Source organism: Lipomyces japonicus (assembly GCF_038497905.1).
Source record: "Lipomyces japonicus strain CBS 7319 unplaced genomic scaffold V1514scaffold_44, whole genome shotgun sequence".
NCBI lineage: Eukaryota > Fungi > Ascomycota > Lipomycetes > Lipomycetales > Lipomycetaceae > Lipomyces > Lipomyces japonicus.
Window position 1 is genome coordinate 66,351 of NW_027117856.1, and position 18,900 is coordinate 85,250.

Consider the following 18,900-nt stretch of genomic DNA (forward strand, 5'->3'; position numbering starts at 1 on the left):
AATTCTGCGTGCCGGCGCTTCCCACCGCACTACAACACACAATCACGAGTATCGTACGCAATCCCTATCCGTCACATCGAGTTTCAATCTTTGTTATTTTAGGACTGCGGAAAGTCACGTCGATCTGGACTTCGTGTCTAACTTGTTAGATGGAAAGAAGTGGGATTGAGACGTTGCTGGAGGCGGCTGCGCTCGACGCGGCTGCCTTCCTCAGCTCCATGAAGACGGAAGACAACTCCACACATTCTAACAAGCCCACAAGCCAAAGATCGATAACAGACGGAACCGCTAATATTGCGGATCTGAATCCTAGTTTGGTTTACTCGCCAGCGAATTCACCGGATCTCACGCACGCCCCGGACTCCCTGCACTGCCGCAACAACAATACTCAGCAGGCGCAACAGCAGCCATCGCCGTATTCACCACCGGAGTCGTTTACAACAGAGTTACATGTTACAAAAGAGCAAAGTTTTGTATCTGTCAAGCAAATCGATGATGGAAAGTCTCAAGAAGTGTGGGATCACTGTGCTCTCTGCACTCCCATGACTGCACCCAGAGGCAGAATTGATTGGATCGAATGCAATGTCTGCGACAAGTGGTTTCATTATTCCTGTGTCAATCTATCGACAAAAGAAGCAAAGAATATTGACTTGTTTCATTGTCCTGACTGTGCTAAATCGCATGGTCCGTCAACAGGTACGTACGTGGAGCTTTATGGTTGTTGAGTCGGTGTCTAACATGGTCCAAGTTCTTCGCAAGTCAAAACGGAAACACGCGCAAGTTGATTATGTAGCATTAAACGAAGGAGAGAGTGTTACGACTACAGATTTACATCCATATTGTCAGATTATCGAGACAAAAGAATTTGCGGCAGATCATTTTAGGAGAATACGAGGCTTAGAACTGACAAAGGAGCTGGCCGAATCTGGTGGCATTACTGAACCTGTCGTTGTTCCAAGCGAGTGGGCGAATGAACTGGATTTAGTGATTCCGCCAAATTTATCGGTGCGGAAAGTGGCTGAATTGGTTGGACCAGATACAAAAGTCGAAGTTATCGATGTTCCATCACAACAGCAATCTCCTAATTGGGATCTGAAACGATGGACTGAATATTTTGAATTGACGTCGGATGAGCGGGACAGAGTGCGAAACGTAATTAGTCTCGAAATTAGTGAAACGAAATTAGGCGACATGATCAAACGACCGAAATTTGTCCGGTAAGTTGAGCTAAGCCTTTTTTAAATTGATCACATGTTTAATTAGAAATAGGGATACTGACTTGGTGAATCGGGTATGGCCTGAGTCAGTCAAAGAAAAGGGCGAATGGCCTAAGGTATCATTATACTGGTACGTGACACGGATCAAAAAGCGCAAACGCACATAATCCTAACCATGTTTTTAGTTTAATGTCTGTGATGAATGCCTATACCGACTTCCACATTGATTTTGGAGGGTCGTCTGTATTTTATCATATAGTAGAAGGCGTGAAAATATTTTTATTTATACCTCCGACGGGGTTAAACTTGTCAAAATATGAGCATTGGTGTTTGTCTAGTGATCAGAGCAAAATATTTTTTGGTGATATGGTTAAGGATTGCTACAAGGTCAAGTTGAAAAAGGGTGATACCATGATTATTCCTTCAGGTTGGATTCACGCAGTTTTAACTCCAGTAGATTCTCTTATTATTGGTGGTAATTTCTTGACAGCGCATAATATTCCGAGTGAAATTCAGATATCTCAAATTGAAAAGGCTACAAAAGTTCCTCGAAAGTTCAGGTTTCCACATTTTTCAAAAGTCTTGTGGTATACAGCTAGTTTTTATATGGACCAATTCAACCACGATCCGATTTTTTCTTTATGTCCTCAAGAGCTTGATGGTTTAACTGACTTGGCTAATTATATATACGAAGAAGCAAGTATCGCGTCCGGCATAAATAAAAATTCTACTGCAGCAGAAATAAGAGCGGCGAAGGCTGGCCTTCCCAATTCGATCAAATTCTGTCTTAGGTTTGCAAAAATTTTTGGATGTTGGGTTTGCAAAGCGCTTAATAAATCTGCTTTTGAATGGGCGATTGTATCAGATGATGAAATGAACGAGCTATTGGAAAGGCAGGTCAAAACTTTCAAGTCCACGTCCAAGGGAAGACGACCGACTTCACCTCACGAACCAGAATTTTTAGATAATAAAAAAGATCCAGATGATCTTAATGAGACTACTCGCATGCCCGCAACAGAACAGAAAAAAGAAACTCATAGTGTTACAGAATCGCCTAAAGTTTCTGTTGAATGTGTGAAAGCTGAACGCGTTGATGAAGAAATTTTCTCTGACGCTGGTAAACATGTTTCAGATAGTCTTGTTTCGGCCAATGATGGAGAAATTGATCCTTTAATAGAAAAAGCGCAGATTATAGAAACCGAAATTGTACCGGAAGATGTGGTAGATGTCAAAGAAGTTGAGCAGATTGATGAATCGATGCAAGTTGAAGAGAAAGAAAAAGTTGGCCAGGAAGTAAAAATCGAGCAGAGTATGGGAGACGATGAGCAAGGAGTTGAATATCAACTACCTGTAGAGCACAACACCGTCGAAGAAGCAGAACGAGATTTTCAAAGATGCTCTTCATCCGAACTTTCATCTATTGATTCTGATTTTTTAAATGAACACTTGGAAATGGGGTTTGAACGCGCCAACGACACGTTTTCGAGCGAGAAGTATGACGACGTGGGCGAGGTTGAAGATGACGGTGCAATGTCAGACTCTAGCGATGCTTTTAGTGAATCTTCTACGGTTGTCCAAGAAGAAGTGGCAGAAAAAATTTTAAGCGAGGACGGCAAGAAGAGTAATTTTGCATTATACCAGGAACTGCTCGACCTGCACAAGTCTCGAACTAGAAGCGGCATGGTTCAACAAACAGCCAACATTGATGCCAAAGTCAACGAGCGACATCAACGTGACCGTAGGAGTTCGGCACCTTATGAAATGGTGGATGAGATTTCGGGAAGTGCATCTCGCGCTCGAAGAAACTCTACGCCTGGTGCTCGAAGGGTTAAGCCTGTTGAGAAAGAGCGCAACGGTCGATTGCGTGGAGGACCACCGAGACCACCGAACGGGAATACCGCCGATCGTGCACGAAAGGTCAATCATAGAACAGCCAGGTCTTCAGATTCGTCTTCTTCGAGGACAGATGTTTTAACAGCGTCCAGGAAAAAATCTCGAAAATCAGAAGGAGATGCTCAGGATATGGTGGTAGGCCAAGATGATGATGCCATGCAACGATTAATACGCGAGGCTCAGCTTGGAATCAGGTCTCGACATCAACAATGACCTTGTGATAACGATTGACAACAAGTTTGACAATTTGTTTTTGTAAAATATGCATTTACATGCAGTCTGGAGTTACGAGTTTTTATGTTTGTTTGTTTGCTTTGGTATAATTTTTCGTTGAAATTGAAATTTACAAATTGTTTTGAGAGAGTCAGAAAGTTCACATCATGCGGGGCTTGTGCCCAGCTGCTTCCCCATAATATAAGTGCGCGTTCGCAATCCCATTCACGACTTCCCATCCTGTGCTTATCTGCAGTCACAATGCCTTCTCAAAGCTATCCTCAATTGAACAATAGGCCTGTGGCTAAAAAAGTGCGTGATATTTATAAGCAACGCATTGATCAATTCCTCAGCAATGGACCGTACAGACAGTTTAATCTTCCTGCGTAAGTAGTTTGCCGTATTGCGTCTCCGATAAGTGACTGACCTCCCCGCCGTTTAGGGTGCTTGACGATGCCCGAGTGTCGGATTCAAACTATGTTCGTTTAGAAGTGTACTCGGTTCCTGACTTGCAACGCCCTCCGTTCAAGGAGGCTGTTAAGGGCAAGTTCAGACCTGCTAGCAAAGGGGAAGCATTTGGTCCGTCGTGGAGTACTCACTGGTTCCGCATTAACGTTCGAGTTCCTCAGGAAGAAGCGTGGCTTTCCAATGAGCAGCTTGAATTTCATTGGGAAAATCACAACGAGGGCCTTGTTTATAACACCGAGGGTCTTCCTCTCCAAGGTCTGACCGGCGATGACGAGCGTCCGTACTGGCAAGTTCCGAAGGAATGGAAAGACGGAGAATGGCACACGTTTTACATCGAGGCATCCTGTAATGGAATGTTTGGTAATGGTAATGGCGATCAGATTCAACCACCCGATCCAAATCGCTGGTTTACTCTTTCGGCTGCTGACTTGGTCGCGCCCTGTCATGACGCCCGCGCTCTTCAACTTGACTTTGGCATCATTGCTGACGCTGCTCGTGAGCTTGATCAAGATTCTTGGGAGAGTAACGTTGCCCTTAAGGTTTGCAATGACGTGATGAACGCTTTTGATCCCGAGGACAAGAGTACGCTTAAGGTTTGTCGTGAGATTACAAAGACTTACTTGGGAAAAGCGATCGACGGTCCCGAAGTATACGAGTCTGGCCAGAGAACGTTTGTTTATGCTATTGGTCATTGCCATATTGGTGTGTATTCTTGAACATGATGATAATAAAACAAGTCTAACTTATTTACTAGATACTGCGTGGCTTTGGCCTTATGCTGAGACGAGAAGAAAGACTGCACGTTCTTGGGCTTCCCAGGTTGCACTTATCCGCCAGTATCCTGAGCATCGATTTGCTTGTTCGCAAGCTCAGCAATATAAATGGCTCAAGGCAGAATATCCTAATCTTTTTGAAGAAATCAAAAAGGAAGTCGCAAATGGCAAGTTTAATTTTATTGGCGGATCCTGGGTTGAGAATGACACGAACATGCCGTCAGGTGAAGCCCTTGTGCGCCAGCTTCTACTCGGCCAGAGATTTTTTGAAAGCAATTTTGGCGAGCGCTCAGTTACTTACTGGCTTCCTGACACGTTCGGATATTCACCCCAGGTTCCTCAACTGTGTCGCGGCGCTGGCATGTCTCGATTTCTAACTCAGAAATTGTCTTGGAACAATATCAATAATTTCCCAAACTCGACATTTAATTGGGTCGCTCTCGATGGATCTCAGGTGCTTTGTCACATGCCACCCGCTGACACCTACACTTCCCGGGTCGAGTTCTCTGAAGTATCTAACTCTCTTAGAAATCACAAGAATTTGGACGAAGACCAAACAGGTTTGTTAGTGTTTGGTATTGGTGATGGTGGCGGCGGCCCAACCGGCCCAATGCTTGAAAAACTCAGACGATACCGTGGCTTGTCTGACACAACAGGCTTATTACCTCGCGTAAAGATGGGACATACCGCCGATGAATACTTTGATCACCTTGAAACGTCTAGCAAGGATGGAAAGGATTTAGTTACTTGGGTTGGCGAGCTATATTTCGAGCTTCATCGTGGAACCTACACCACGCAGAGCGATATCAAGAAGGGCAATAGAACTTCAGAAATATTACTTCATGACATTGAATACTTGTCGACCTTGGCTTCTTTGAGTACTAGCAAATTTAAGTATCCTAAGGAACGAATTGATGAACTTTGGGAAATCGTTTGTTTAAATCAATTCCACGATGTTTTACCAGGATCCGCCATCGAGATGGTCTATGACGATGCAAAAATTTTGTATGCTGAGGTTGCTGAGAAGGGCAAGAAATTGGTGGAAGAGGCCGTAAATTCTCTTGGCCTGTCAGATCATGCGACCGCTGGCTCAGAGGTTGTTGCGATTAATACACTCCCGTGGCCACGTCAAGAGTTAGTTGCTGTTTCGACTAATGAGATTACCAACAACAAAAGTTTTGTCCAAGTTACGTCTGACAACAAGAAGTATGTTGTTCTCGAGTCGTCCGGAACCGGTCTTTTAAGAGCAGCTCCCGCCGTTAAAGCTTCTGCTGATTTTTCTGTCGCCGTAAATAAGGCCCAATCAGATGTGTACATTTTGGAGAATCAAAAATTGAAAGTGGTTATTGAAGAAGGCGTAATTACTAGTATTTTTGACAAGGAAGAGGATAGGGAAGTGTTGGTCAAGGGCGGCAAGGCAAATCAGTTTGTCATTTTTGATGATAAGCCGCTGTATCACCAGGCCTGGGATACTGAAGTCTACTCTTTGGACAAACGCCACTATCTTTCTGGTGGGAAGGTCAGTGTTGGTGAAACCGGCCCACTTCGTGCTTCAATAATTGTCGAGTTGAAGATCTCAGAGGACAGTTGGTTGAAATCTACGATTGCCCTAGATGCCGTGCTCCCTTCGACAAGTAAGGCCGGTACAAACAACTTGTCGTATATTGACATTACTACTGAGGTTGAATGGAGAGAAAATCACAAGTTTTTGAAAGTAGAATTCCCTGTCGATGTCCATTCCGAAGTTGCGTCGTATGAGACCCAGTTTGGTCTAATCAGGAGGCCTACTCACTTCAACACGTCTTGGGACGTTGCCAAATTTGAAGTCTGCTGCCACAAGTGGGCTGATCTTTCGGAGGCTACTTATGGCGTTACCATTCTTAATGATTCTAAATATGGATTTGCTACTCATGGTAACATTCAACGTCTTAGTTTGTTGCGGTCGCCCAAGGCTCCGGACGGACATGCTGACATGGGACATCACCTTGTTAAATATGGCATTCTTCCTCATTCTGGCGGCATCAATTTGGATGTTGTTCGTGTGGCGTACAACTTCAACTATCCTATTCGAACGTATTACTCTTCTAATAAGGTCGTTCAAGATGTTCAAGACGTTTTGTCTACGTTTTCTATTGACAACAATTCCAATATTATTTTGTCGAATATTAAGAGAGGAGAGGACGATGAAGACGTGTCGCTTGGTGATCTTCCTGTAAAGAAAGGTCAGAGCGTTTATTTACGAGTTTATGATGCGATTGGAGGCAAAACTAAGTCTGTTATTTCGACCACTCTTCCTGTAAAGAAGGCATTCTATGCTAATCTTTTGGAAGACGAATTAGACGAGATCGAAGTCGAGGCCGAAAAAGTTGGAAAGAAAGTGATCACGAAGATTCCAGTGAGCCTTCGTGCGTTTGAGGTATCGACCATCAAGATTCAAATTAATTAAGGAAAGAGAATTATCAAGAACTGTGTGAAAGTGTAAGAGGGAAATGGTGTTTTATTTTAAAGAAGCGAGTGTGCACGTGGTTTAAACAGAGGGTTTGAAGTGGTTTAATTTAAATAAAGTGATTTTTAAGTTAATTATATTTCCCAGGTTCCTTTTTGTTTAATGATTAAAAATCGTACAAGCACGTTCAGTGTCTTGAACGTGTACTATTCAAACCTCCTAACAACTTCTCCGTCTCAAACTTCGACTTGGCTTGTTCGGTAATTGGGCTCATAGGCTCCATAATGATTACACTTCTGTTGATGTAAATCAAAGGCGTAGCTGGTATTGACCTAAACTGTCTCCTGACTTGCTGATTCTGAGTCGCAACCACATACCTGTGCTTGTTTTTGCCCTTGACATTAACCACTGACGACAAGCATTCGGCCTGGGTTAACGGGGTCTCCAAATGATTACACCTTCGGCGTTCAAATGTCTTTGCGAGCGCAACAGCTTCCGCAGCTTCGTCTCCTCTGTCATATAAAGATTTTATGCAGCATTGTGTGATCACTGATGCCGCGACCGTGTGGTTAGCATGGCAAAAACCAAACGGCTTGCTTTACTTACTCGGCTTAATTTCTGACTGAACAACGCTTTCCAGTGACTTTGATAAATTCATTTTATATTTTGTCGCATCATATACTATGTCTCCGTCCACTGAAATATATAATTAGCATCTCGAACCAATTTTTTTTTTTTTTTGGGCACTGGCGCCTAGTCGCATACCCAAAACTTGATATGGCTTTCTGAAACCAAAAGCCGTGGTGTAAGCAGACATTTGCTTGCGATAATTCTTCGATCTTTTTTGCCGCATCTTTTTTCTTTCTTTGAACTGATTATTCGATTCGACAATATAATGCTTCTTGATTGAAGAATTTGTATTTTTTTTGTGATGTTCGATGAGATGGTTGGGATGTTTACGTAATACAGGTGAGCCGCAGCAAAAAGAAAAAAAAATATTTGTATAAATCATTCTTTCAAGGAAAGGTCGGCCGGTTTGCACGTATTATTGCAATCATGGCCAAGTCTCAGCTCAAGCAGCTTAAGGAAAAGCTGAAATCTAATGGATTTACCGGTCAAACAAACGTCAAGAAGCAAAAGAAAAGAGTGCCAGCTGCCACGAGGGAAGATAAAGATCGAGTGCTCAACTCAATCCGCGAGGAATTCAACCCGTTCGAGATCAAGACCACGAGACAAAAACACGGAGATATTTTAGGTCGAAAAGTTCAGGGAGCTACGGGAAAGCCAGGGCTAAGCAAACAGATTGGCGAGGAAAGCGTACGTAGAAACTGACTGGGTTAAAAAAAAAGAAAACAGGCTAAATATTTTTTTTTTTCTAGCGACGCCAAACATTACGGAAAGAGATTGAACGAAGGGGAAAAGTTGGTGGAGTGCTTGATCGCAGGTTTGGCGAAAATGATCCTACACTGACACCAGAAGAGCGAATGCTTGAAAGATTTACCAGAGAAAGACTGGTGAGTTGATATTGCTGTTTGTTCGAACAATTTGTGGTTTGTATCTAATTAGTGTAGTCTCGCTCTTCTCGACCTTCATCTTTATTTAATTTAGACGACGATGACGATAAATTTGGAACCGAATCGCTTACTCATCTTGGGCAATCGTTGTCGTTAGACTTTGGTGAAAATCAGGATTTTGAGAATGAAGACGAATCATCAGCTGGCCTGAAACGACGAGCAACGGACGACGACGATGACGATGATGATGAGCCGCAACACAAGAAAAGTAAAAACGAGGTTATGAAAGAAATCATTGCAAAGTCAAAAATGTACAAGCACGAGAGGCAACAGGCAAAAGAAGAAGATTTGGAAGCGATTGAAGACCTTGACGGCGACCTTGACACGATCAGAGGCCTGCTGCTTCAAAACACGTCTGCAACTGCTCAAGCTATTGCGAATGGTGACGAAGAGCGGAGAGACGATGAGTATGACGCCAACGTTCGACAAATGGTTTTTGAAAGACGTGCGCAACCAGCGGATAGGACCTTGACCGCCGAAGAAATCGCTGAGAAGGAAGCCGAAAAATTGAAAAAACTCGAACAAGAACGACAGAGACGTATGAGAGGCGAAATTAGTGATGACGAAACCGAGACGAATTCGAAGCGGAGAGAGCCCGAGGCTGATGATTTGAGTGATGATTTTGTCGAAGATGATGCTGCAGATTTTGGGTTTGGAAAAGGTCTTGATGACTACGGTAGTGACCAGGAAGGTAGTGAAAACGAAGATATTGACGATGAAGAAACCCCATCTGATGCGGAAGATGGACCGGAGAGTTCAGACTCAGAAGACGCGGCCAGTAAAAAAAAATCAGTGGCTTCACGCAAAAATTCAGTCAAAAATGGGTCTGAAAAGTCTTCGAAACTTGCATTTACATATTCTTGCCCATCTTCATTTACAGAATTGCAATCTTTATTGAATGGTCATTCCTTGAGTGATCAAGTAGTCATTATTGAAAGAATCCTTGTTCTTTACCACCCCAGTTTACACCAAGATAATAAATCAAAATTATCTAAACTGGGACCTTTTTTATTGCAGTATTTGCTAAACCTTGCAGATGAATCTGGAAACGAAAATGATGGACCAAACAAACTAATTAGAAAGTTATACGATTTGACAAAGTCCTACCCAGAATCTCTAGCCGAAGCATTTAGAGCACATCTTTTGATCGTGCGCAAGCGTCTTGAGAGTGCGTTGGCTCAGCCACATGAAACAGATTACCCGTTGCCATCAGATATGTTTTTGTTTGCTTTGATTGGGTTTGTTTTCTCCACGTCAGATCATTTTCATTTAATAGTGACTCCAGCAATGCTCATCATGAGTCAGCACTTGTCTCAATTTAAAGCACAAACTCTAGGTGACGTTGTTTCAAAGAGTTTAATAGCTAAATTATTTGTTAAGTATCAAGCACTTTCAAAGAGGTTTATACCTGAAGTCACAAATTATATTAATTTTACTCTTAATACGATTCATCCTACCCAATCAACAGGATTTCCCTTGCCATATCAACCGGATATTATCAAGCTTAGTATTCCAGAAGTGCAGGCCAGAAATTTGAAAATTTCTGACATCATGTCTGATACAGCTTTGACGGCAATCAAAACAAAGGCCGAGCATGAGTTGATTTTGTCAATCTTCAAGGCCGACTTGAACACGCTTGAATCATTATTATCATTATGGAAAGGGTATGAAGCTTACAAGGAGATCTTTACGCCTTCAAGCCAAATTTTGGACGCATTATTGAAATACACTGGCCAGAAAAAAATTAGCAAGATTTACAAATCCGTGGAGCCCATAATTGCGAGCACGGACAGTTTATTAAAGCGCATGATAAAGCTGCAATCGAGCACGAGACAGCCACTTACGTTACAACAACACAAGCCAATTCCAATCCCAACCTATGCACCCAAGTTTGAAGAAAATTACTCCGTGGACAAGAAGTCATACGATCCCGATCAGCAGCGACAAGAGATTAGCAAGTTGCGGGCCCAGGTCAAGAAAGAACGCAAAGGTGCCATGCGCGAACTTCGAAAGGACAATGCGTTTATTGCTCGTGAAAAGATCATGGACAAGCGACAGAAGGACAAGGAGTATCATGAAATGCTGGCAAGATTGCAAGGCAGTGTTCAAACTGAAGAAGGTGCTGAAAAGAATAAGTACGAGATTGAAAAGAGGCTACGAAAAGGAAAGCGCAAATGAAGTTACTTTTTTTGAGCATAAAAAAATAAAATACATTTAGTGTACATAAAAACAATGACCTCCAAAAAAAAAAAAAAAAAAAAAGAGGCCTGTAGACGTCTATCCTACAAGCAAAAAGCCCTGCCAAAAAAAAAAATAAAATAAAAAACACCGATATCCTATAATTTTTTTTTATTACCGTAATTGAGGAACCACGTCCAACATTGTTACCTCCCTATAATCAGGTCGTCCTTTACCAAAAACGTTCCAAAACCTAACACGTTAGTTACAAGAACTCAATTAAGCTTTGTATAAATTTTTTTTTTTGCAATTACCTTAAGGTTTCATCACCAGCTCCAGAAACGATAGTTTGACCATCAGGACTAATTGCCAAATATAGAACACGACAGGTATGACCTGTAAGAGCTGTAACTTGACGTAATGAAGGGTATTTCCAAATAGCAATCTGATTCTGAGAGTAACCATGAGCAGACACCAATTCGTTTGAATTTTTGGACCACACCAAATTACATATCTGGCTGCCCGTGTCGATTTCATTGATTTGTTGGCCGCTCATGGTATTCCAAAATTTGATACGTTGATCTGCAGTTCCGCCACCAGAAGCAAGAATGCCACGCTGATGAGGGCTCCATGCGAGAGCTTTCACTGCCGCAACATGGTCTGAAAATTTTAACAACGGAGAATCTGAAATGCTGTTCCATACGTAAAGCAAATTATCGTTCCCGCCCGAAGCAAGTTTGTCATCTTCGGGACTCCATTTCAAACCACAAATCTCTTGCTTATGTCCAGTCAGCCGTCTAAAATATGAGCTAGGTTCTCGCACATCCCGCATTAAAATTGTTTTATCCCTGCTACCTGATGACAAAATATGACCGTGCCATGCAAGCGAACCTGCCCGTGACGTATGCCCGTCCATGGTTCTGATTTTTCTTTCTGATTCGGCATCCCATATCTGTACTATGCCTCGATGTGAGCCTACAGCTAAATATTTGCCCTAATTATTCAGTAAATACGGAAGCTCAAACTATCAAAATAATAGATATAATTTACCTCTTGTAGCCAAGCTACCGATGTGACAAGGTCATGATCGCCTAATTGGCACAACTTACTTACCCTCCCAGTCACGGCACTCCATAGATACACGGTACGGGCTAGGCCTACTGCAAGAGTATTTGTGGAAGACCAGTCTACCAGATTAAGATAGAAATCATCGGCAAGTTCTGGGGCATCGAGTACCCTGAATGGGACTTTTGATATACTCCTCAATTGCTTTCTTGGAGATAGTAAAAGTTTTTGTGAATGAAGTCGGACTGGAGATAAAGAATAAATATCACTTTCGACATCTAATCTGGAGTCATTATTTCTAGTTGGAGTTTTGCGAGCCGAAGGGGATTTAAAAGTAAACAAATTTCGTGAGGGAGTTGATGGAGTTGATCTAGGAGGAGTTACTGAATCCACACCGGCCGGATCTGAAGTTGATGAAGAAGCAGCGCGGGAAGGTTCGCTAGCTGGGACTTCGTCACCGAATATTTCGGACCGTAGTATTTCTGAAAATGTTCGGTTCGCTTCTTCCACTGGGGGTTTTGAATAATACCATTTGTCAGTAACGAGAGCAGACACATGACTTGAAATTAAGAATATAAATACTTCGTTGCACATCTAATTCGTTTTCAACATAACGATTAGGCATTCGATAGTCAGTCGCTGAGGACTCGGGCTTCAAGCTAAAACCCGCTTGCAGGTTGACGCTTTCTCGATTGGGAATATACCTGGACAATCGGTCAGCAACAAATATATACACCATTTTTACCAATTCAATCAAGCTCAAACCTACCGATCGCCATAAGCTGTTGTTCTCACTCGTTTCCTCTGAGGAGAACCCACGCTGGTGAGATTGAATGGAAAGTGCCCCTCATTCTGCGAAGGAGCGTTCAAAGATGATCTAGTGGTTTTATCAGTCGGCTGCTCGTTTTCCATTGCAACGACTATATCAATGCCAGAAAAACCACCGCCAATAATAACGCTTCCAAGCAATTTTCCACAATTCTTTTATATTGTGCTAACTGCCGTTGTGGATTCAGTCCAGGACTTTGGGCCGGTTCGATAACAAATGCGGCCAAAGTCCCAATTATTAGTCACGTGACTAGTATCAGCGCAAGGCACACCATTGCCTGTCAATAAATGAACCAATCCTGAACACAACGTGTAAGCACAATTCCAGGTTTGATCAAATTTGAATACTTTTCACAATGGCTCGAGCTAAAGCTTATGCGTCCGGTATGTATAATTTTAACTGCAGAATAGTGTGTGTTGTCTAACAAATGAGTAGACTTTCTTGCGTTCATCAACGCCTCCCCGTCACCATATCACCATGTCGCGAACGTCAAGAACTTGCTCCTTGAAGCTGGATTTTTAGAACTTAAGGAAAGGGATTCTTGGGCCGGAAAGATTGAAAAAGGAAAAAAATATTTTTTGACCAGGAATGGCAGCAGCATTATTGCATTCGGCGTAGGCAAGGACTGGGCTCCCGGCAATGGAATTTCGATTGTCGGCGCACATACTGATTCGCCATGTCTTCGGTAAGATTTCAATACCTGTCATGAATCTTAAAAAACATAAAGGATTAAATTTTTATTATAGCGTGAAACCAGTTTCCAAAAAATCTGGAGATGGCTATGTTCAGATTGGAGTTGAACTCTACGGCGGTGGTCTCTGGTGCGATCGAATGCTACTCTCACGAAATATCGCATGAATCTGACGTGTATTAGGCATACATGGTTTGACAGAGATCTTAGTATTGCAGGTAGAGTTTTCATAAATGATGCTGATGGAAATCTCGTTCCGAAGCTGGTTAGGATCAACAAACCAAGTAAGCACGATTTTGTTTGAACTATAGTTTTTTTTATAAAGGCGAGACTAAAGCTAGACATAGTTTTAAAAATTCCAACTCTTGCTATTCATTTAAATAGAACGGCAAACACCAATTTTGAGTTTAATAAGGAGACGCAATTGTTTCCGATTGCAGGATTAGTTAAAGAAGCGTTAAACAAGAAAGAAGACGGAGGTGCAGAAGGAGAGAAGGAGAATTCTGGTGAGGTGGACTCTGATAAATTTGAGCCGTTTTCTCCGATTAGTGCCAGGCACCAACCGCGATTGATTTCTGCAATTGCGGAAACCATCGGCGTGGCCGAGAGCTCTATTCGCGATTTTGAATTGACACTGTACGATACTCAGCCAAGCTCCTTTGGAGGCCTTTCTGATGAATTCATTTTCTCTCAGCGGCTTGACAATCAGCTGATGTCATACTGTGCTATTCGAGGTTTAATCGACAGTTTATCCGCCACGGATGCTTTGGACAACGATCCAACGATAAGACTGGTCTCCCTCTTTGACCACGAAGAGATTGGATCTGAGAGTGCACAAGGTGCCCGCTCCAATCTTCTACCTGCAACGTAAGTTACAAGAACAGCTTATTTTTATTTTTTTAAACAAAAAATATAGTGTCAAGCGTTTGTCGGGACTTTATGGCGATTTCAAGGATACTGACGGAACACGGGCTGGTTCAACTGTATATGAAGAGACAGCGATCAAGTCATTTTTGATCTCGGCAGATATGGCGCACGCACTTCACCCGAATTATTCATCTGTTTACGAAACCAGTCATCGTCCTCAAATGAACAAGGGCCCGGTGATTAAGATTAATGCCAACCAGCGGTATTCCACTAATTCACCTGGTATTCTCTTAATTGAACAAGTTGCCAAAATTGAAAAAATACCGCTTCAGCTATTTGTTGTACGCAACGACTCATCATGTGGTTCCACCATCGGCCCAGCTTTGGCATCATTATTGGGAGTTCGTACTCTTGATTTGGGAAATGCACAATTGAGCATGCACTCATTGAGAGAGACGTCGGGGTCTGTTGACGTGGAGCACGCTAGCTTGCTTTTCAAATCCTTTTTTCAAAACTACGCCAAAGTTGAGGGAAAGATCTTTGTAGACTAGAACAGAAATTCAGTTATTTCCAATTTTACGATATAATTAGCCAATGCGCTTAAAGCAAGATGTTATGCCGGCCTTTGTGCTCGTGTTGTTTTGTCCAGCTCATACTGATCCCTTGTAACAAAAAAGAACCCCAGTTCATTCCTGTATGTTTAACTCTACCTGGCGCGTCAGCTCAAACGGCTTAACAAACGACAACATGATCATATGCAACTCTGGCAAATGAGGTATTTCAAAGCTACGTGGCAATTGGCTGTGGCATCCACTGGCACGATGCATTAAACCTATAGTGCAATAGCAAAAGCAGCTTAGTCAGCTTTACGATGCGGAAAGCAACAGATCCCAAGTGAAATTGAAAATTTTGATTTTTGAATAGTTCCAACTAGTCAATATATACTTATTGCCGTAGCGATTTCTTTAATACCTGCGCTGCTGCTGCGCCAACATCCGTGGTTGTGACAGAAAAAAAACACAAGTTTACCACCGCCCGCGGTCACAATTTTTCAATTCCGTCTTGATGGAAATTCCGTGTAGCACACCTGTGCGCGTCAACTTGCTATTAAAAGGCCATATAAGCATGGCATATTATTATTAACATGTCATTAAGATATCAGGTTTTGAGGCAGTATAAGGAGCTGCTTTACATGGGACGCGACTATCCGTGAGTTGATTTGGCCCGTTCACGAGCAATTAATTATGCATCATGTAATACCAACCAAGATTTAAGACAGGGATACAAATATTTCCGCGACAAGCTTCACGATGGGTTTATGAAAAACTCTGCCTTGTCGGACTCTTCTCAAATTTTGGCAAAATTGCAGTTTGGAGAATACATGATGCGAGGTAGGTCATTTGTCAGCAGGCAAACTTCAAATTTATTTAATCCGTATTATTTAGAACTCGAAGCCTTTTATCATGTACGAAAATACCGATCAATAAAAAGGTCGTATTATAATGAAGATACATGAGTCAGTCTGTCTGTTGCGTAACGCATTAGCATTACACTGAGCATCTTGAGCATGCAGATCTACAAACCCGGATTTATCTTTGTAAACTAGTTCTATAGGTTTATATATTATTAAAATGCCAACTTGGCATACATAAACATCTCCCATGGAAACAAAACTCAAGACAAAATCAATGGCAAAGGATATAATATGATATGGTCACAGTCACGTGACTTCAATGAGGTGACACTTTGGGTCGTGGAAAATCGCCCAACTTTGTGCCTTGGGCCTTCAAGCGTAAGTAAACACAATTTCACTGGCATCATTTCCTACCGACATCGATGAGCCCGCCAAAGAAGGATCCAATCGTTCTGAATTAGTAAAATTCAAATCAACAGTAATCGGCGTTATATATGGTATTACAGCACTGGCAGCACCAGGTGCATCTGGCGCAGCTCTCGCGGCAGAGCAGCTCTCCGCATCACCATGCTCGAGCTGCTGCTGCCATCTCGAGAGGCAGTGCACCGCCTGCAGGTCTGTCGCTACACGACTTGTCAAACTCATTGCTTAGCAATGGCAGTAATTCTAGCTTAATGCCCAAAAATTTTGGCGGCCATACCAGATTAGATTCAGCTGACGTGGACGGATTACAAGTTCCAGTGATCGAGCGTCCGGAAAAGACAAGGCAAGATTGGGCAGCGCTTGACATGAGTGGCCAGGGCCTGCGCAATCTTAGTCCGGCTTTATTTAATTATGATTTTCTTGATAAGCTTTACTTGAATCACAACCGACTCAACACACTACCGCCTGCGATATGCAAGCTCAAGCACTTAACAATTTTAGACATCTCCGGCAACCTCTTGAGCGCAATTCCGCCAGAAATTGGGTTAGCCATTGGGTTAAAGATGCTACTCTTATTCGATAACAATGTCAGCGTACTTCCGTGGGAGATGGGACAGCTCTTTCAACTCGAACTTCTTGGAATTGAGGGCAATCCTTTACCTGAAACGACAAAATCTGTTATGGCAAAGGATGGAACTAGAGGAGTTATTATTGATTTGCGAGATAATGCACCTAGTAAGTATATACGCGCCCATTTAAAAAAGCCAAAAAAAAAAAAATAAAAGAAAAAAAAAAAAATGAAAAAGTTTTACTAACAAGAATAACAAGTGCCACTGCCACCTCCGCCTCGAGATTGGCTAGTAATCGAAGAAAAGGAAACAGACGAAAATACGGGAGAACCTATTGGATCGTTTAGTGTGGCTTCTTATAACATTCTTTGCGACAAATATGCAACACCGATTCTTTATGGGTACACTCCATCTTGGGCGCTTACGTGGGATTACAGAAAGGAGAGCATTAAGGATGAGATTGCAAACTTTAATGCTGATATTGTGTCTCTTCAAGAAGTTGATAGTAATACCTATGAGGACTTCTTGACACCTTTTCTGGCACAAAAGGATTACAAGGGCTATTACTACCCCAAAACACGATCGAAAACGATGGGCGAGGTGGAGAGACGCCGAGTGGATGGATGCGCATTGTTCTACAAGACTACAACATTTAAGCTTTTGGAACAACATTATATCGAGTACAGCAAGTTGGCTATTGACAAGGGCGACATCAAAAACTGCCCTGATTTATACAATCGTGTTTTCACAAAAGATCAAATAGGTATAGTGTGCTTTTTGGAGCACATCAAGACTGGGAATAGATTGATCGTTGCCAATTCTCACGTTTATTGGGATCCCAAACACAAGGACGTGAAACTGATTCAATCTGGCATCCTCATGGAGGAAGTCACGCGGTTGTCGAAGCAATTTGCCAAGATTCCGCCATCGCCTGACGCATCACACAAGATTCATTATAAGGATGGAACACAAATTCCGCTAATCATTGCTGGTGATTTCAATTCAACACCTGATTCGGGTGTATATCAACTGTTTGCGAAGGGTAGTGTTCCTGGAGATCATCCAGACATGCAAGGTTACAAGTATGGAAGGTTTACCGAAGAAGGTCTTTCTCATCCGTTTACACTAAAATCTTCATACGCTGCGATTGGTGAGCCGTCGTTTACTAATTGGACACCTGGGTTTACCGATACAATTGATTATATCTTTGCCTCATCTAATAACCTTACTATAAACGGAGTTATCGGCGAACCAGATAAAGAATACATGTCCAAGGTTGTAGGCTTTCCAACTCCACATTTTCCATCTGAGTAAGTTGCATTTTTTTTTTTTTGTAAAAGTTATGTTTATATCTAATGCCGTGTTAGTCACATCTCTTTATTTGCACAACTTCAGTTCCGTAAATAATGTTCGACAGCATATTATGTGTATATTTCCTTTTCTTTTTAATTTATCTTGTTGTATTGTTAGTACTATTTATGTACCTAATGCGTGCTTCTTCCCTTTTTTTTTTGTTGTTGTTTGTATGCAGATTTTGTATGCATATTGTTTTCTTGTTCCTGGGTCTTTTTTGTTGTAAAGTAGGTTGCCGTATGTTTTTTGGGCGTAGAATTACGATCACCTATATATAGCTATTAAATATAAGTATTATTTGTTATCTCATGACCTCCGCTTTGGCTACAAAACTAGACGTTGTTAATATTCAAAAAACTCGAGCCTGGCGACATCCGGCATGTTCAATTTACTAAAATTATATATATAACTTGGCCTGATGGTAATTATTAAACTAAAATAAAATAAAATAAAAGTGATTTACATCTTTCCACTGAATTCACAAGATTCGGGTATACTATATTAAAATCATTCAAGTGATCATCGTAAGTACATTACCGTAGTGTTTTGGTCTGTCTGTTTGAAATTGCAAATTGTAATCAATAAACAAATCATAAAAGTCCACACGTCATGGCCGATTGAATGTTGATGTGAAATGTATCAAACTCATTTAAAGTAAAAATAATTGATTATTGACAATGTGAAAAATAAGAAACTTTTTGGTGTTGATCAAGACCTTTTACACACTCCATCTCCAGGCAATTTGAATAAAGAAACAACAACACAAACGTTCCCACAAAGCTTAAGCGTTTGGTAAAATTCAGACGGTTAGACGTGTCAGCAACCCGCCTGTCCTGAGCCTGAACCTGACCATTGAAGCTGAAGCTGTGCTTGAAAACAGTACCCTCGTCATTACGCACTCCATGTTCGTTAACAAAATGTTGCGAC

General features: G+C 41.9%; 8 protein-coding genes across 8 annotated transcripts; 6 read left to right on the top strand and 2 right to left on the bottom strand.

Annotated features, from left to right (window-relative positions):
- Nucleotides 1–17: 17 nt before the first annotated feature.
- On the top strand, nt 18–3,323 carry V1514DRAFT_310760 (uncharacterized protein; the record flags this gene model as incomplete). The annotated part of the gene is made up of 5 exons (XM_066925779.1): nt 18–696; nt 749–1,217; nt 1,270–1,347; nt 1,403–2,282; nt 2,406–3,323. Exons 1-5 carry the CDS (start codon nt 150–152, stop codon nt 3,321–3,323), a joined length of 2,892 nt encoding a protein of 963 aa, XP_066781659.1. The 5' UTR covers nt 18–149.
- A 198-nt stretch (nt 3,324–3,521) lies between these two features.
- V1514DRAFT_353996 (glycosyl hydrolases family 38 N-terminal domain-containing protein) lies at nt 3,522–7,144 on the top strand. The gene is made up of 3 exons (XM_066929571.1): nt 3,522–3,709; nt 3,766–4,493; nt 4,546–7,144. Exons 1-3 carry the CDS (start codon nt 3,585–3,587, stop codon nt 7,008–7,010), a joined length of 3,318 nt encoding a protein of 1,105 aa, XP_066781660.1. The 5' UTR covers nt 3,522–3,584; the 3' UTR covers nt 7,011–7,144.
- A 6-nt stretch (nt 7,145–7,150) lies between these two features.
- On the bottom strand, nt 7,151–7,907 carry V1514DRAFT_335926 (Fcf1-domain-containing protein). Its single transcript, XM_066928467.1, has 3 exons — nt 7,776–7,907; nt 7,617–7,706; nt 7,151–7,559 (listed from the first exon to the last, which is right to left on the bottom strand). The coding sequence occupies exons 1-3, from the start codon at nt 7,861–7,863 to the stop codon at nt 7,198–7,200; spliced, it is 540 nt and encodes a 179-aa protein (XP_066781661.1). The 5' UTR covers nt 7,864–7,907; the 3' UTR covers nt 7,151–7,197.
- A 129-nt stretch (nt 7,908–8,036) lies between these two features.
- Nucleotides 8,037–10,811, top strand: V1514DRAFT_297758 (nucleolar protein 14). The gene is made up of 3 exons (XM_066925468.1): nt 8,037–8,327; nt 8,390–8,524; nt 8,582–10,811. The coding sequence occupies exons 1-3, from the start codon at nt 8,067–8,069 to the stop codon at nt 10,760–10,762; spliced, it is 2,577 nt and encodes an 858-aa protein (XP_066781662.1). The 5' UTR covers nt 8,037–8,066; the 3' UTR covers nt 10,763–10,811.
- Nucleotides 10,776–12,841, bottom strand: V1514DRAFT_364309 (WD40-repeat-containing domain protein). Its single transcript, XM_066929780.1, has 5 exons — nt 12,597–12,841; nt 12,410–12,531; nt 11,813–12,336; nt 11,077–11,756; nt 10,776–11,015 (listed from the first exon to the last, which is right to left on the bottom strand). The coding sequence occupies exons 1-5, from the start codon at nt 12,737–12,739 to the stop codon at nt 10,937–10,939; spliced, it is 1,548 nt and encodes a 515-aa protein (XP_066781663.1). The 5' UTR covers nt 12,740–12,841; the 3' UTR covers nt 10,776–10,936.
- Nucleotides 12,842–13,011: 170 nt separating this feature from the next.
- V1514DRAFT_321788 (peptidase M18) lies at nt 13,012–14,765 on the top strand (the record flags this gene model as incomplete). Its single annotated transcript, XM_066926067.1, has 6 exons — nt 13,012–13,039; nt 13,092–13,341; nt 13,403–13,477; nt 13,531–13,631; nt 13,695–14,214; nt 14,264–14,765. The coding sequence occupies 6 exons, from the start codon at nt 13,012–13,014 to the stop codon at nt 14,763–14,765; spliced, it is 1,476 nt and encodes a 491-aa protein (XP_066781664.1).
- A 593-nt stretch (nt 14,766–15,358) lies between these two features.
- Nucleotides 15,359–15,730, top strand: V1514DRAFT_284521 (uncharacterized protein; the record flags this gene model as incomplete). The annotated part of the gene is made up of 3 exons (XM_066925147.1): nt 15,359–15,423; nt 15,490–15,605; nt 15,660–15,730. 3 exons carry the CDS (start codon nt 15,359–15,361, stop codon nt 15,728–15,730), a joined length of 252 nt encoding a protein of 83 aa, XP_066781665.1.
- Nucleotides 15,731–16,015: 285 nt separating this feature from the next.
- On the top strand, nt 16,016–18,285 carry V1514DRAFT_310781 (Endonuclease/exonuclease/phosphatase). The gene is made up of 3 exons (XM_066925780.1): nt 16,016–16,786; nt 16,880–17,930; nt 17,988–18,285. Exons 1-3 carry the CDS (start codon nt 16,123–16,125, stop codon nt 18,025–18,027), a joined length of 1,755 nt encoding a protein of 584 aa, XP_066781666.1. The 5' UTR covers nt 16,016–16,122; the 3' UTR covers nt 18,028–18,285.
- Nucleotides 18,286–18,900: the final 615 nt, after the last annotated feature.

Bases quoted from the DNA above. Each gene is read 5' to 3' on its own strand.
- V1514DRAFT_353996 (XM_066929571.1), top strand. From the start codon at position 3,585: ATGCCTTCTCAAAGCTATCCTCAATTGAACAATAGGCCTGTGGCTAAA. The intron at 3,710-3,765 runs GTAAGTAGTTTG...CCCGCCGTTTAG, and splicing joins AGACAGTTTAATCTTCCTGC to GGTGCTTGACGATGCCCGAG. The intron at 4,494-4,545 runs GTGTGTATTCTT...CTTATTTACTAG, and splicing joins TATTGGTCATTGCCATATTG to ATACTGCGTGGCTTTGGCCT.
- V1514DRAFT_335926 (XM_066928467.1), bottom strand. From the start codon at position 7,863: ATGCGGCAAAAAAGATCGAAGAATTATCGCAAGCAAATGTCTGCTTAC. The intron at 7,707-7,775 runs GTATGCGACTAG...TATATATTTCAG, and splicing joins AAAGCCATATCAAGTTTTGG to TGGACGGAGACATAGTATAT. The intron at 7,560-7,616 runs GTAAGTAAAGCA...TCGCGGCATCAG, and splicing joins TCAGTCAGAAATTAAGCCGA to TGATCACACAATGCTGCATA.
- V1514DRAFT_297758 (XM_066925468.1), top strand. From the start codon at position 8,067: ATGGCCAAGTCTCAGCTCAAGCAGCTTAAGGAAAAGCTGAAATCTAAT. The intron at 8,328-8,389 runs GTACGTAGAAAC...TTTTTTTTCTAG, and splicing joins AACAGATTGGCGAGGAAAGC to CGACGCCAAACATTACGGAA. The intron at 8,525-8,581 runs GTGAGTTGATAT...TAATTAGTGTAG, and splicing joins GATTTACCAGAGAAAGACTG to TCTCGCTCTTCTCGACCTTC.
- V1514DRAFT_364309 (XM_066929780.1), bottom strand. From the start codon at position 12,739: ATGGAAAACGAGCAGCCGACTGATAAAACCACTAGATCATCTTTGAAC. The intron at 12,532-12,596 runs GTAGGTTTGAGC...CCGATTGTCCAG, and splicing joins ACAACAGCTTATGGCGATCG to GTATATTCCCAATCGAGAAA. The intron at 11,757-11,812 runs GTAAATTATATC...CTGAATAATTAG, and splicing joins CGGTAGCTTGGCTACAAGAG to GGCAAATATTTAGCTGTAGG.
- V1514DRAFT_310781 (XM_066925780.1), top strand. From the start codon at position 16,123: ATGGTATTACAGCACTGGCAGCACCAGGTGCATCTGGCGCAGCTCTCG. The intron at 16,787-16,879 runs GTAAGTATATAC...AAGAATAACAAG, and splicing joins TTTGCGAGATAATGCACCTA to TGCCACTGCCACCTCCGCCT. The intron at 17,931-17,987 runs GTAAGTTGCATT...ATGCCGTGTTAG, and splicing joins ACTCCACATTTTCCATCTGA to TCACATCTCTTTATTTGCAC.